General features: G+C 40.6%; 1 protein-coding gene across 1 annotated transcript in view; it reads left to right on the forward strand.

Annotated features, from left to right (window-relative positions):
* Window positions 1-7,425: 7,425 nt before the first annotated feature.
* The window catches only part of LOC307200216 (epididymal sperm-binding protein 1-like), a 180,738-nt gene continuing 172,351 nt past the window's right edge, over window positions 7,426-15,812 (forward strand). Inside the window, 8 exon segments of the mRNA XM_079948634.1 lie at window positions 7,426-7,585; window positions 8,653-8,799; window positions 9,749-9,913; window positions 11,057-11,075; window positions 11,077-11,195; window positions 11,621-11,767; window positions 13,493-13,657; window positions 14,521-14,631. Coding sequence (XP_079804760.1) covers window positions 7,519-7,585; window positions 8,653-8,799; window positions 9,749-9,913; window positions 11,057-11,075; window positions 11,077-11,195; window positions 11,621-11,767; window positions 13,493-13,657; window positions 14,521-14,555 — 864 coding nt within the window. The 5' untranslated portion in view covers window positions 7,426-7,518 and the 3' untranslated portion in view covers window positions 14,556-14,631.

A 15,812-nucleotide genomic window follows, 5' to 3' on the forward strand; every position in this document is an offset into this window, starting at 1 on the left:
AGTCTTAAGCTCAGTTCTCTACATATCCACAGCAGTTTGCAGTAAGGGGGGGGGGGAACCAGCATTTTTGTGCAAATTTCTCCTAATGCACATTTTTGTCTGCAGTTTTGCATAACATACACATTTTTCACAATGCTTTCCCCCCTAGTTTTGATATTCTCCTTAATAAAATGCATTTGTTTGTGCTATTTTCACTAATATATGCATGCTTATGCACATTTAACTTAGTAGATGCATTTTTGGAAACATTACTTTGCTGAAGAACTGCTTTTGCAGAATTCAGAGAAGTGCCCATTTTTAAGAATAGTTGTGTTTCAGTTGATGCGTTATTTCAGAATATGTGAACTAGGTAGAATCACTTTTAAAAACAAAGTGAATTGACCCCACCACCCCACCACCCCAATCCCTAATTCTACCTTCCTTCCACAGAACTCAAGGCAGTCATGATTTTCAGGTAATCTTCTATCAAGTACTGAGCAGGTTTAGCTACATCAGGTTTGCTACACTGCTCTCATACTTCCACAGCATAACCTTGGTTTTAATGATTCCATGCACTGTACAGCTTGCATGGGAAATGAGCGAAGTTTGCCTGAATGAATGAATGAATGAATGAATAAATAAATAAATAAATAACTGATATGCAGAAGCAGCAAACATGGAATCTGTGTATCCCCTTGTAGCCTTGGTGATTAATTTGGGAGAAAATAAAATAAAGTGCTGATTCTAAAGCTGTTTAAAAACTACCCCTTTCTGTTCTCAAAGACTTATCTCAGGCCCATATGTGTGTATATGCATGGCTGTTCACATCCCTTTTCATGCTCAAGGACATCTGTGCCATTTCTTTGCACATTCCAGGGTAGATTCCTGGCACCAAAGACAAATCCTGTGACTGAGTCCTGATTAGGTCCTAACTGAGTGTGCTAGTAGGATTCATCTGTCACGATCCTGGAGATATTAAGGTGATGAACACCCGCATGAGAATAGCGAACATTATTTCCAAATATCCCCCAAATGCAGCAAACAGATGCTCTGGGCAGGCAGATTTGTTAAATCTGATTGGATTTCTCTTGCTCACTACCCCCTTGCCAAGCATTCTGCTTCCTAACCTTTGGCCATGGCATTGACCTGATCAAGTGGTCAAAATGAGACCATGAGTGCAACTTCTCCTTAAACCAACAGTGGGACAAATGCTCTGTCTGCTCTCATTTCTTGTAAGTTATTTGCATTGGTAAATAAAAAAGAATGTTGAGGTTTTGAAATCCTTTAAAAAAAATAAAAATTAAAAAACTCCCTCCTGGAAACTCTAGTGAATTGCTGTGGAGAACTTAAAACTCTGTAATGACGATCATACCCCTGAATCTCACATTAGTTTCACTTTAAAGTAGGCTGCTACCAACTTCACACATCATTTTTAATGCAAGTGGTTGCCAAAATGGTTAAAACTGAATTTAAGACTGGAAAAACTAGAAGTTTGGATATCCAGTATTGACAGCATGAATTAAATGTACATCATACATCTGGTTTACTGCTGATGAAGGATCCTAACATGAAACTAAAACAGCCCAGCAATGACTACAGTGGTACCTCAGGTTTTGACTTTAATTTGTTCCGGAGGTCCCTTCTTAACCTGAAACTGTTCTTAACCTGAGGTACCACTTTAGCTAATGGGGCCTCCCACTGCTGCTGCGGTGCTGGTGCACAATTTCTGTTCTCATCCTGAGGTAAAGTTCTTAACCCGAGGTACTACTTCCAGGTTAGTGGAGTCTGTAACCTGAAGTGTTTTTAACCCAGGTGTTTGTAACCCACATTTTCCAAGGGAGAAACACTGAGAGCCCATGAGAAAAGTAATTAGAAGGCAAGCTACCGCAAGACATTTGCACTTTCCCCACTGGCTATTATAAAATTGGCTATTCCAAACCTTTGATGATCTTCCAAAAATTCATCCAAAGACCTGTAATTAAACCCCAATCTACCATCTACCCATGCATACCATAAAAGAAAGGAAGGAGCAAAGTCCAAGTTTCTTCTGAATGTTAGCGCGGCGCATGGGAGCTGACTGAGCGGGCGGTGGGGGCCCATGGGCCAGTTAATCGACCCCCATGGGCTGCTTGTGACCCATGGGCCTTAGGTTGCCGACCCCTGGGATAGATAAATAAATTTATGGTGAAGGGTGGCTGCAGTGATCCCAGACTTCCTTGCTTCCACTGTGTAATCATTTGTCTTTCTGTCAGATATAGTGCCAATTTGAATAAGGTGAAAAACGCAGGCTCCAACTGCACCTTGTCCTGGAATTGCCAGAGAATGGAAGGATGCTCTGGCCCCATCCATCAGCCAAAGGACTAAGAGTTGCTGAGTTTTGTTTGTATATCTGAGGTCTGGTTGTGTTATGCGATTACCACCTGTTGTAATCCAACTGGAAAGTCATTCAATGGAAAGATGGGGTAGAAATTCTCATTAAAAAAAATAAAATGATAATGGCTGATGATGGTCTTCTGCTATACGGATCTAATAAAGTTTTTGTTCTTATCCTGCTGATCACTTGGGGGTGGGGGGCAGGAATTGAGAAAGAATGTATAAATTGTTTTATTTTTAACATCGGATAAGGATTTGGATTGCTGAAACCACCAATTGCTTAGAAGATAGACAGTTGTTAATATTTTAGCTTCACACTTTTTTACAATGCATGTCGATGCTTAGAATTCCAACACTTATGAGAACAGACCAGGTGCCTGGAGGGATCTCTTTGCACCTGTAAAAATGTCTTTAAACCAGGTGATCACAAAAGAGGGGAGATCCTGTTCCCCCATACCCCCTCTCCCCTCAGCTCCCCATAGCTAAAGGTCTACAGTAGCTTTATTAACAGCTTTTATTACAGATCTATATTTCATTCCTAGTTCCAGGCTGCCTCTGCAGTTTTATTAATGTCATATAGTTTTTCCCTCATTTTCTCGATCTTTTTCTTAGGGGGATTGATTTCCTGGGCTCACTCTTCTGACAGTTCATTTTTAAACTACTGTAGGATTTCAGTTACGGGCTCCCAGTCCTCTCTTAAGAGGTGTGCTGATTTCTGAGGCACATTGAGGCCTAGCAATGGATCACATAGCCCCACTGAAGAAACACTCCCACAGGGGCCAAACTAGGTTTGTAGGGATCTTTCTTTATAGTTTTGAAGGTTCTGGCTCATGATCTTCTGGATAGCTTCTTGTTGGGTGACCTTTTAAAATATTAAGCGTGGTTGGGATCAGGGCAGTCAGATTAGAATGCCATCTTTGGTGATAACATCACACACACACACACACACACACACACACACACACACACTGGCTACAGTATAATCTTGTTCAGTATGGCAGAGTCTTAAGGGACGCGGGTGGCGCTGTGGGTAAAACCTCAGCGCTCAGGACTTGCCGATCGTCAGGTCGGCGGTTCGAATCCCCGTGGCAGGGTGCGCTCCCGTTGCTCCGTCCCAGCGCCTGCCAACCTAGCAGTTCAAAAGCACCCCCGGGTGCAAGTAGATAAATAGGGACCGCTTACAAGCGGGAAGGTAAACGGCGTTTCCGTGTACTGTGCTGGCTCGTCAGATGCAGCTTGTCACGCTGGCCACGTGACCCGGAAGTGTCTGCGGACAGCGCTGGCCCCGGGCCTCTTAAGTGAGATGGGCGCACAACCCTAGAGTCAGGCACTACTGACCCGTACGGGCAGGGGTACTTTTACCTTTACCTATGGCAGAGTCTTATGCTCTTCAGTAACCTACTTGAGGTTTGAAAGCCTGTAGGAAATGTCATGTGGTCTAAAACAACACAACAGTTCATCAGAAGCGCTTTCTTTCCTTTGTCGGGCTCCATTCAACCATTTGAAAATGGCTATGTGATGCTTTCTGTCTGTCTGCCAAACATATGCACCAGCTGTGCTCTGTTTGCTGCGCAAAACCAACAAGGTAATGGAAGGTGATAATATGCAAATGATCAGCTTAAGGCAAAGCAGGGATATGGATCAGTGGGAGAGTTTGTCAGGGTGCGATATACCATGGTAAGCAGGAACAGATATTCAGACCACAAAAGGGGGAAAGTTAAAGTCCATTGTATGGAGTACAAAGCAATGATGTACACGTCCGCAAGGCTGCCATGCAACAATTCAAAAAGAAAATTCTTACAGAACTTCAGTCACAACGTGGGATATAATTCCTGTTTAAAGATGGTTCACTGCAGTCAAAATGACACATTCAGCCGTCTTCAGATGAAATGAGTCCTGGACTTTTTTGGTCAGTGCAGGGCACTAATGGAATAAGCAGATCATCATATGGTCTGTTATATACATAGTTCTGCAAAGCTCGACTTCGATTGACACTACTGCATGTTCTCACCCATTTTCCTTCTGGTTTCCCCACTCCTTTTCCTGCAACCTCTTTCTCTTCTTATGCTAGTCAAATTAAATATCTTTATTTCAGTCCATAGACCCACAAAACAGTTTCAAAACAAGATACAGTTAAAACAACCAAACAGCAGGTGAAAGATACAAACATCTTATGCTAGTGTCTTCCATTCCCTTGAGCTTGCAAAAATTGCATAATTTCTTTAGATCATGCCAGATCTGATACCTACACAGCATGATACCTGCAAAAAATATCTTTATTTTTGTTTTTTCCACTCGGGTCGCATAAAGCATAAAGCTAAACACAGATTCAGAGTAAAATTGTTGCTCATGTCAGGTCAGTTTGGAAGGCAATTATTCCACAATGGGGTTGAAGCGTTTTTAAAAAGCATCCTGTTTGAAAGATGCAAAATGATGATAAAAAGTTTCCTGTTTCTGAGATGAAGACGAAAGCTAGAGACAAATATAACCTGTTTCTAAAGAATTGTTTATAAAGATGCCCAGTGCTAACATTTGGCAAGATCAGCCCATGGTTTGAAAAAATGAGCTGCCAGGATAAGCAAAGACTGTGCATCATTAAACTATATGGAAAAAAAATAGGGATGAGGAAAAGCACTACCAAGCAGTACTTTGCTGCTGTGGTCAATAGCAGTTTGTTGGCTTTTCAAATAAGCATGTGGATAGCCTCACTGCAATAATAAATCATTGTGGATCCCTCTCCAATCAGTTTGCAATTACAGTGGTACCTTGAGTTACAAACACCTCAGGTTACAAACACTTCAGGTTACAAACTCCACTAATCTGGAAGAGTTACCTCCAGTTGAGAACTTTGCCCCAGGATGAGAACGGAAATTGTGTCCTGGTGGCGCAGCAGCAGCAAGAGGCCCCATTAGCGAAAGCACACCTCTAGTTAAGAACAGTTTCAGGTTAAGAACAGACCTCTGGAAAGAATTAAGTCCTTAACTAGAGGTACCACTGTATATGTAACAACAATCAATTGTCTGATTGTCCCCTGTCCCCGCCCCAAAGTGGCTATTACATACCCACCAACATTTCTCCAATGAAAATGGGACATCCTATTTCATAGTAGTAGTAGTAATAATAATAATAATAATAATTTTGTTTTTTATACCCTGCCCATCTGATTGGGTTGCCCCAGCCACTCTTGGTAGCTTCCAACATATATAAAAACATAATCAAACAGTAAACATCAAGAAACTTCAGATGTCTTCTAAAGGTTGTATACAGTGGTACCTCAGGTTAAGAACTTAATTCGTTCTGGAGGTCTGTTCTTAACCTGAAACTGTTCTTAACCTGAAGCACCACTTTAGCTAATGGGGCCTCCTGCTGCTGCTGCACTGCTGCTGCACGATTTCTGTTCTCATCCTGAAGCAAAGTTCTTAACCCGAGGTAATATTTCTGGGTTAGTGGAGTCTGTAACCTGAACCGTCTGTAACCTGAACCGTCTGCGACCCGAGGTACCACTGTAGTTACGGTACCTATCTTCTTGGCCTGGGGGTTGCATAACTCTATCCTCCCAACATTTCTCCAATGAAAATTGGGATGTCCTACCATATCCTTCAACATTTTTTTTGATGAAAATAGGGGTGTCCTAAGGAAAATAGGGACATTCTGGGATCAAACCAGAAACCAGGACGGTTTCTGTAAATTTGGGACTGTCCCTGGAAAATAGGGACTTGGAGAGGCTGTATATTATGTGAGTGCTGTAAAATTTGGATAACCAATTTTACACAACACAAACATAGAACAACTTAGAGACTGCTCTGTTGCTGTTAAATTATCAAGAGAAATGACTCATGCTTCGGCAGATACAGAACATCATTGCACCAGGCCAAGCTATGAGCCTTACATGGCAAAACATGCCATCTGTGGATTGCTATCTAAAGACTTGAAAGAAGAAGTTAGAGGTTGTGCAAACTCAGTATGATAAGCTAGCTTCACCATCTCTTATAATCAGAATCTTCTCCCAGTCTTCACTAAATCAGCTCCGTATCACAGAGATGGGGAACAGTTTGTAATGCAAGGGCCACATTCCCTTCTGGGTAAACTTTGGGGGCCACATGCCCTTGGTGGGCAGGGCCAGAGGCAAAAGCACAAACAGCAATTATTGTAATGTTTACTTTTATAAAGTAGACTAGGTTCTAAAATATTCAAGCACCCCTTTCTTTCCTCCACTCTGGCAAGCAAGAGGTATTATCAGAGTTCAATGACACATTCCAGCCAGTGACAGATCTGCACTGGTTGTTTATAATGTTAAAAATGTGTTAATAAAATGTGACACCAGAAGGTACTGTAGAGCAGTGAGCCTTTAACAATAGAAAATTGCATTGAGAATGATATAACGTCATATTACTAACATTTTTACAGATCAATGTAGATCCAGCCGAGGCCAAAACACTCAAGGAGTGTTCAAGCCTCGGCAGGGTGTATGACTTAAGGAACATCTTGAGGGCCAGAGAGAGAGACCTGGGTGGAATCTAGACACATATAAAAACCATTCTGAAAATGCTTTTTTAAAAGTATTTTTAAAAAATACATTGAATTCTCCATAAGGCTCATCATTGCCCTCTAGTGTCACATTGTATATTACACTTAAAACCCACTTAAAATATTTTATTTGCAGCTGTATAGCTGAGTCCCTGGAGGCCAGGTCTGAGCTTCCCTACCCCTGCTTAGGGATGTAAGAACAAGCAATTTCTATTCTGACCTGTCAAGGTCATCTTGTTCACATCTGTTGTAGTTTAGTTTTTGCCAAATATGAAATTATTTGTCTTATTTGTCTGCTATATAATTTATGTAATTTACAAATATTATTAATTTTACATAATTAACAGTGTAATTATTTCCTCACCATACTTGTCAGCGTAAAGGCCATCCTTTTCTAAGGAAGCCTCCTTATTTACTCATTGCAAGATAAGACCCACTTCCTTTTGTTCTTATCACTGTGTACAAAGAGGAAACAAAAAATGATCAGGCAGACTGAGCTGCTGTTGGGAAATACAAACACCTGCCATTTCTTGTGATTGTGCAAACATCAGACAACTGTAGCTGAAGGAAGGAAAGGTCTAAGTGGGGCTTATAAAAAGAAGACCCTCCTCATGCCTGTCAGAGTCCCTTAGAGAAGAGATGGGCTCCATCATGGCATTCCTCTTGTTCACCTGTGGTCTCTTACCATTGTTGACTGAAGCTACGGGTAAGAAATATTCCATGAATTGTTTCTGATTCATCTTAACGAGGCTAGTGGATCATTGATCTCTGCTTTCAAAGGATCTCTTACAGCTAGCCATCACTTGCATCAACTTCTGTTTAGCTATGGTCCTGTCTTAGTGGGGGAAAGATGACTTACAGTCTGTCCACCCATCAGTAAGCTCCACTGAGTTAATGGGCTTACTAGTGCTATTTTTTCTAGAAAAAGAGGTGCTGGAACTCAACATGAACAGCTCCCTTGAAGGGAAGTTTTCCTCTTTAGGGAATTTTTTAATGTTTGATTTTTTAGTATGTGATGTTAGCCACCCAGAGTTGCTGGGGAAACCCAGCAAGATGGGTGAGGGATTAATAATAATAATAATAATAATAATAATAATAATAGGCTCACCCATACTTACCTTTGCTCCACATTTCTAGGCACAGGTCTGGGATTTTCAGGTACGCATCTGACTGCTTATTTTTGGACTTGGCACCCCTGAAAACCCACTCTTTACCTCTGAATTGGAGCAAATGGCAATCCATGGAAAACCCAAATTGCCATGTGATCCGATTCAGTGGTAAAGATTGGGTTTTCCTGGGAAACTGCTGGGCAAAATAAACAAACAAATAAGCACTCAGACATAGACTAAGAAAGTATGGCTGCTGGTCCCCAGTGCCTCTTCCACAGCCCAGGTTGGGTGGGATGCTCCAGCGGCTACATATGGTACCAGTCTGTGGCACACTGGGGAGGGGGGAATGCCAGCCCACCACAGGAGACAGCATGAGAAGCAGTGGCTTGCTCTGCATCCACTGCTTGCTCGCTGCTAGTTTTTGAAGCCACATTCACATGATATCCATATCATGATATCCATATTGATGCTGTAGTTTCTTCACAAATACTGCTGTTTAGTGTGTGATTTTCTTAAACCAGCTTCAATTATGACCAGAAAACTGAATGCTGAGTAAGTGGAAACCGAAACAGCTGTTGCACATGCATGGATGAAAACTACACTGTTTCCAGTTAATGAATTGTAGTTCTTATTCTTACACCTTTGTCCCCTGTTTCCATTTCAGTTGATCATCCCTGTGTCTTCCCATTTATTTACAAGAATAAATCCTATTCGTCTTGCACCAAGGATGACCATCATGAGCTGTGGTGTGCCACACTGACTGACCATGGCACAAAAAACATGTTACAATGGAAAACATGTTCCCCTAAAGGTGACCTGTATTTTCTTCTATTTCTGGTTTCCTATGTCCCACATATGCATAGCCATTTTACTGAAATAAAGTAAACAGATCCTCCTCATGAACTTTAAAGCTAGATGTGGGCTTTCCATAGGCATCTGATTGGACATTGTGGAAACAAAATGTTGGATTAGATGGGCCTTTGGTCTGATGCAGCTGAACTCTTTCTGTGCTCTTAAACAGGTTTGGGACTACCATCAGTAGCTTTTATAGATCTTCCTTATACCCGAACTATTACAAACCTCCTTCCAAGGATCAGTGAAAAGTTGCTTCAAGCAACAAGATCTGAAAGAAATGAAACACATCACCAGTATGTTAAGTTGAAAATATGGTTCAAACTATGTACCTAAGAGGCACTTTTGTACAAATATTTCCTACTAATAATTGATAAAGATTGCATAGACCATAAAAATCACATGCCATCTTTTCTAACATTACTGATATTACATTGGCATAAATGCCAGCTATCTTCATGTCTTGTTTTATATCTAGTTTAACTGAATTCATGCACTTAATCTTTCTTTATACTTTCTTGTTTCTTTAACATTATTGTCAATTGAGTAATTGCCACCTGCTCTCACAGGCTCCTGACCAATTCTTTTGTCCTTGGTTTGTAGCTATCTTTCTAAGTTTTTGCAAAGGAGATCCCTGGCAAGTTATATATATGTGACTTATGGTATCTATATGGTATCTGAAGAAGTGTGCATGCACACGAAAGCTTATACCAAGAACAAACTTAGTTGATATCGTAAGGTGCCACTGGACAATTTTTTTATTTTTTAATATATTTCGACTGCGTCAGACCAACACGGCTACCTACCTGAATATATGTGACTTGTTCACCATTTTGTTTTGTTTTTTGTATTTTGTGATCATCACTAGTATGTTTCAATGCATATAATCTCACTCTGTTTGGGTCTAGAGTATGGAGGTAATGATGGTGGACGAGCCTGTGTCTTCCCCTTTGCGTACAAGAACCAAACCTTCTATACCTGCACCAATCTAGATTCGCAGAAAGGGAACTTCTGGTGTGCGACAACAGGGAGCTATGACAAGGACAAGAAATGGAGCTACTGTGCTGATACCAGTGAGCATACTGCAGGGGCCTGGAATAACAGGAGTGGTTGGCTGGATGAATAATTAGTCAAGGCACTTTGTAGGCCAAGGAGAGTGAGCGGGAAGTTCAGTATTCCCCAATCTGGTGCCCTGCATACATTTTAAACTGCAGCTCCCATCACCACTGACCAGTAGCCATATTTGTTGGGGACAGACTGATGTGAAACACCTGGAAGGCCCCACGTTGGGAGCACTTGCTTTGCATGTAAAACATCAAAATTTCATTCACCAGAATCTCCAGGTAGGGCTGGAAGAGAGTTCTTGCCAGTCAGAGTAGATAACACCAAGCTAGATGGATCTAGTGTCTGACTCAGTTATAGCGTTGTAACAGTGGTACAATAGAAGTTATAGAAAAAGGAATATTATAGGACTCAGCTACATTAGCCAAAACCCCACGTTTTAAATGTGTAAAAACATGCAACACCAGATGGCACTGTAGAGCACAAAACTTTTCTATCCGATTTTAAATAATGTTTTTTTCTTTTGTTATAATGATTTGATTTATTACTTATTTATAGTGTTTTTTTCCTGTGTGTAGATCCACCCTACGTCTTGTGACTCATGTCACAAAGACATAATCCTCCCTCTCTCCCATAAATCAACCCAAATATTATTCTTAAAAATTAATATTTATTGATTTTTAAAATAAAAGTTGAGAAGGTGGATTGGCATTACAAAATGTTCAAAACAAATACAATCTTTCAAAATAGGTGAACATGGTTCAAACCAACACCAGAAAATAAAATAAAAATAAAATTCTACCACCAATCAATATGTATTAGTCATCAGAGCCCTTTTTTCACTGTTTCATATTTTAAAGCAAATATTCTTGATCACAATGAATACCAGAGAATCGTGTGAGTAGAGCAAAATAACTCGAGAAATATAGCAAATTCACTGTGCCCACAAAAAGGGGGGCGGCATAGAATTACTGAACCTTTCTAGAGGAATTAGTGCTGATTTACAAGTCTGCTTTCAATATCTAGTCTCTAGTTTGGTACTTTTGAATGTGTTGTAGGACAGAGAAAATGGATAGGAAATAGGACATTAATGACAGGATTAGGGAACCCCTGTTGTATGAGATGACCATCCCTCTGTCTCCACCTTTCTGCAGGACTTTCTGCCAATTCTCATCTACAAAGGCAAATCCTACTCATTTTGCACAACAAGTGGGGCATCTACTGGAAAGCTCTGGTGCTCCCTCACCAGCAATTATGATACAAACCCCAAATGGACTTACTGTGATCCTTCAGGTAGGGGATGAAATCCAGAGGGAAAAGTCAGATACCCTTGTTTTACCATTGGGGAACATATAAGAGGAGGTGGGTGGGTCAGAAGAGAGAACAAGGTTGTTTTGTGTGATGGACTGGAAACATCTTCTCCTCTTTGGCAATTTTATTCAGAATTAAATATTCACATTGGTGGGAGCCTACATGGTGTACATTTATGGAGAAAAATCAGGGGTGTGTAGGATGTACATTCAAGATATGATTTTGGTAATACTTTCGGATGCATCTAGAGTTTGGTCTTCTGCCTTCAAAGCTGGCTTATGTGCTCATGAGTCTGGAAACAGCAAAACTATTGCATATGGACCTTGAGCTTTCTTCTTACCATGCATTTCCCACTAATCCCTCTTAATGTAGTTTTTCAATTCCCAAATCTTTTATTTCTTTCTCAGAACCACGCCCTTGCACCTTCCCTTTCATTTTCAAAGGGAAATCCTACTCTGCCTGCACCAGGGATGGATCTGGTGATAACACGCTGTGGTGTGCCACGACTGCGAACTATGACAAGGACAGTAAATGGAAGCCATGTGCCCTTCAAGGTAGGCTATGTTGTGGCAGGAAACTTGTCAACTATTTTCAGGAAAAAGGGAACTTATTCCATTGAAGTTTGGTAGAGATGTAAAACAGTGGTTTACAGTGGTACCTCAGGTTAAGTACTTAATTCGTTCCGGAGGTCTGTTCTTAACCTGAAACTGTTCTTAACCTGAAGCACCACTTTAGCTAATGGGGCCTCCTGCTGCTGCTGAGCTGCCGGAGCACGATTTCTGTTCTTATCCTGAAGCAAAGTTCTTAACCTGAAGCACTATTTCTGGGTTAGCGGAGTGTGTAACCTGAAGCGTATGTAACCCGAGGTACCACTGTACTAGGGATTGCTATATGGGATTGATTGGGGCAAAAAAAGACTAATAAGGATAATAATAATATTATATCTGCGTATGAAGTATCTTTAAGTTCATCATTAATTTTGAGCCATCACTAGGCCTTATTTTCAATTTACAAAAGCCCCATTGCTTGTGCTGCACTTGTACCCAGGCCAGGACCAGCCCACCCATGAAGCAAGCTGAAGTGACTGCCTCAGGTGGCAGGATCCAGAGGGGCAGGAAATCTAGCCTCCAAAGAATATGCTGCCCATTGCTGCCACCCCAGGGGCAGCAATGTCTGCGGTGCGCTCCTTGGAGGCTAGATCTGCTGTCTCTTCGGCAGCCTCCTCAATGCTGCCTCTATAGTGGCTTCTCAGTGAATAGGGGGCACTGGTGGACTCCTCCTACCCCTAAGGAGGAAATAACGGGGGCTGCAATCTGATTGTTTTGTAGACTCGTGCAACATCTGAACAAAAAGGACTGAAAACAGAACATGGGATAGGAATGCTTGGGGAAATGTTGGCTTGGAACCAAATATGGACACGCCACCTGAGAATTTACATATAGTTTAAACGAAAACACTACCCACCATTTGAAGTCGATTATGGAAATCAAAAGTATAGCCTGAACTTTTAGAGTTGCCATATTTTGAAGAGCAAAAAAGAGGACACATTTGCCAACTTCTACTTTTAGCTATAGATCGCTATGACAACTCTCATTTTAAATACCCCTACTATATATAGCCTATAGAAGCTGTGATATATTGCTAGTAGCAATGTTCTTAACTTTCAACAAAATAATAATAATAATAATAATAATAATAATAATAATAATACATATTGCTACCTCACTTGGCACATGAAAGTATTTCAGCTCATGTTCACATCTTTGTGAACATAAATGTGCACAGAACAATTTATTAAACTATTTGACGTGTACATATGCACTCTCCTTAAGGGCAGGGGGATGTTAACTGTTGCTCTCCCAGACTCCTTCTCCAAGATCTTGTAGCTGAGCTAGTGTCCTTTTAGTTCAGCCACAAGAGAAGGGATTTATACAGTATGTAGCTAGTTTAAAATTCTGCTCTTTTGTTACTCTCTGCTGCAGCCTAGCTTAGCCGGGTGCCTTAAATCTGAGTCTAATGCACTAGAAAAATTTTCCTGGGTTACTGAAAACAAAAAAACCAAACCAAAAAGACCTGGACATTTTGCCAAATTTTAAAAATCTGCCAGGACAGAAATTTTAATCTTGAAAAAGAGGACATGTCCTAGAAAAAGAGGACATATGGCAACCCTAGAAAGGTTGCTCAGTCCCTGCGTGATTGGCCTTTGTCCACTTCTTCAATACATAATTTTAAAACACTTTTTCCTTTTTGATCTTTTTTATTTCCTTCTGAATCTGTAGAATATGAAGGGAACTCCAATGGCCAGGCCTGTGTCTTCTCCTTCACCTACAAGGGCCGCAAATTCTTTACCTGCACCAATGAGGATTCTGATCATGGCAGATTCTGGTGTGCAACAACAGGCAACTATGATGAGGACAAGAAATGGAGCTACTGCGCTGACATAAGTAAGATGTTGCTAATGGTAGTGTGCTACTAAGTTTAGAAAACACCTGAAGGCAGCCCTGCTCAAGGAAGTTTTTAAGGTTTTATGTTGTATTGTGTTACAAAGGGTGTTGAGGTAGATATTTTGGTTGCTAAATCAAAGAAAGAGGTGTGATGCATCATTAAGTCACACCCTCCAACCAGACTCCAAATCAAAGAAAAGAATAGGTTGCCTTCCACACAGTTCAGGTATATGTGGCTCACTGCCTGTCACATTCTGGCACACAGTCAAGACCAGAAAATGCTGCTAGCTGACTGAAATTTTAGTTTAATTCAGCAAGCCCTGCCTGCCTGCCCATTTGATACTTCAGATGGCACCCCAATTATTTTGTTTTATTGTGGACTTGTTATATCCCACTAACATGTACTCTGAGTATACCCACTGAAATTAGCCATGCCCATTAATTTCAATGGCTCTACTCTGAGCATGACTAACATTTGCAGAAATGAGTTGACATTGTACAGTGCGTACTGAGCATTCAGTAGACGTCTGTTGATCAAACGGGAATGGATCTGGAAAAAGCCCAGTCTCCATGGGTGCTGAAAACTTGATGTACGGTGCTTGCAATATGACTCTAATGCAAGGTTTGGAAGTGCTAAAAGGCTATGATGCTATGATGAGCCACTGATGTTTAGCATAGGGAAAGAATTCTGGGTCACAGTGTCTGAGTCCACAGGTTTGTTCTAGATATATGTTATGAAGTAAATCTGTTGTACTTCCCAGGACTTGATAGGTGGAAGTATCCTTTCCATTTTTTAATCATTTGGGCTATAAGTTTCATTGGAACATTAATGGTATTTTGATTACTCTGTTCTCATTTTCCAGGAGTTCAACCAGGTAGCGGCGATGAATGTCTGTGATTCCAGTTATCTAGTTTGGATCACAACAGGTGGATGGGTAAAAGAAAGGTCATTGGGTGTGCCGACTAGAAGCCTTGATGATCCTGTGACATATATATATAAGTCACATATATATCTGCTTTGGGGGGCCTTTACCCTGTGAGGTGGCCTACAAATAAATAAGATGTGGCAGTGGGAGATTATTAATCTTTGTCAAACTGTATCTTTGTGCTACAAAAATAAAACATTTCTTCTACTTTGCTGGGCAGCATAAAAAATGTACAATGAGTGATCACTATGAAATATGACAAGTGTGGGAGAAACTTTTTGCAATTGCATGAATGAGATTGCATAGTCTTCAGAAGAAGAATGAAAATATGTAAATGTGGCTGGTTGTATGTGAGAGTTTGTGTGTTCTATCACACACTTCACCCAAACATCCAAAGCATGACCTTGACAGAAAGAGATAACAGAACCAGTTTAAGCCAGCTGTACTCAGCTTCTCTGAAGGAATAACCCAAACATCAGGAACCTTCTGCTTGTTTCTTTCACACTGAGAATCTTCCAGAACCCTCTTGAATTAATTAGATCAGGAAAGATCTGTACACATCAGATCAATACTTTCTGTATTAAGAAATGCAAACTGATACTGTCATCCACTCCTAACTCGGACAGCCACTCCAGAAGGATATCATGGTTGATGGTATTGAAAGCCACTGAGAGGTCAATGAGAATTAACAGAGACACATTTCCCCTATCTCTCTCCTGACAGAGGTCATCATATAGGGCGATCAAAGCAGTTCCTGTGCCAAAATCAGGCCTAAACCTTGATTGAAATGGGTTTATTTGATAAAAAACCTCAACATTTACTTCTAATTTCACTTTATGAGAAATGTTGATGGCACAAAATAGCATATGCACAGTATGCATAATAGTTTCTCATTTGCACATATTTGTGACCAAGCATCATGAATAGAAAGAACATTTCATAGAATTTATGGCATATTGAGTTTATTGTTAACTGGGAACCATGCTAGTCCTGGTTCCCAGGTTATGACTCATATGTTTATTGCATTCCTACTTTATATTTGTATATATGAATGTAAAACATTTTTAATGTGCATTTACAAAATGTAATATGTGACACAGCCCTTAGATTAATAACAAGGATTAGTTTGATGTTGATCAACAAGATTACCTGGAACTGTTGCATGAGTCAGTAATATGGTTTCAGAGAAGCCTGCATTACCGGGGCAGGAAATTGTTCATTTTGGGGGT

The sequence above is a fragment of the Podarcis cretensis genome (genome assembly GCF_951804945.1).
Source record: "Podarcis cretensis genome assembly, chromosome: 13".
Taxonomy (NCBI): domain Eukaryota; kingdom Metazoa; phylum Chordata; class Lepidosauria; order Squamata; family Lacertidae; genus Podarcis; species Podarcis cretensis.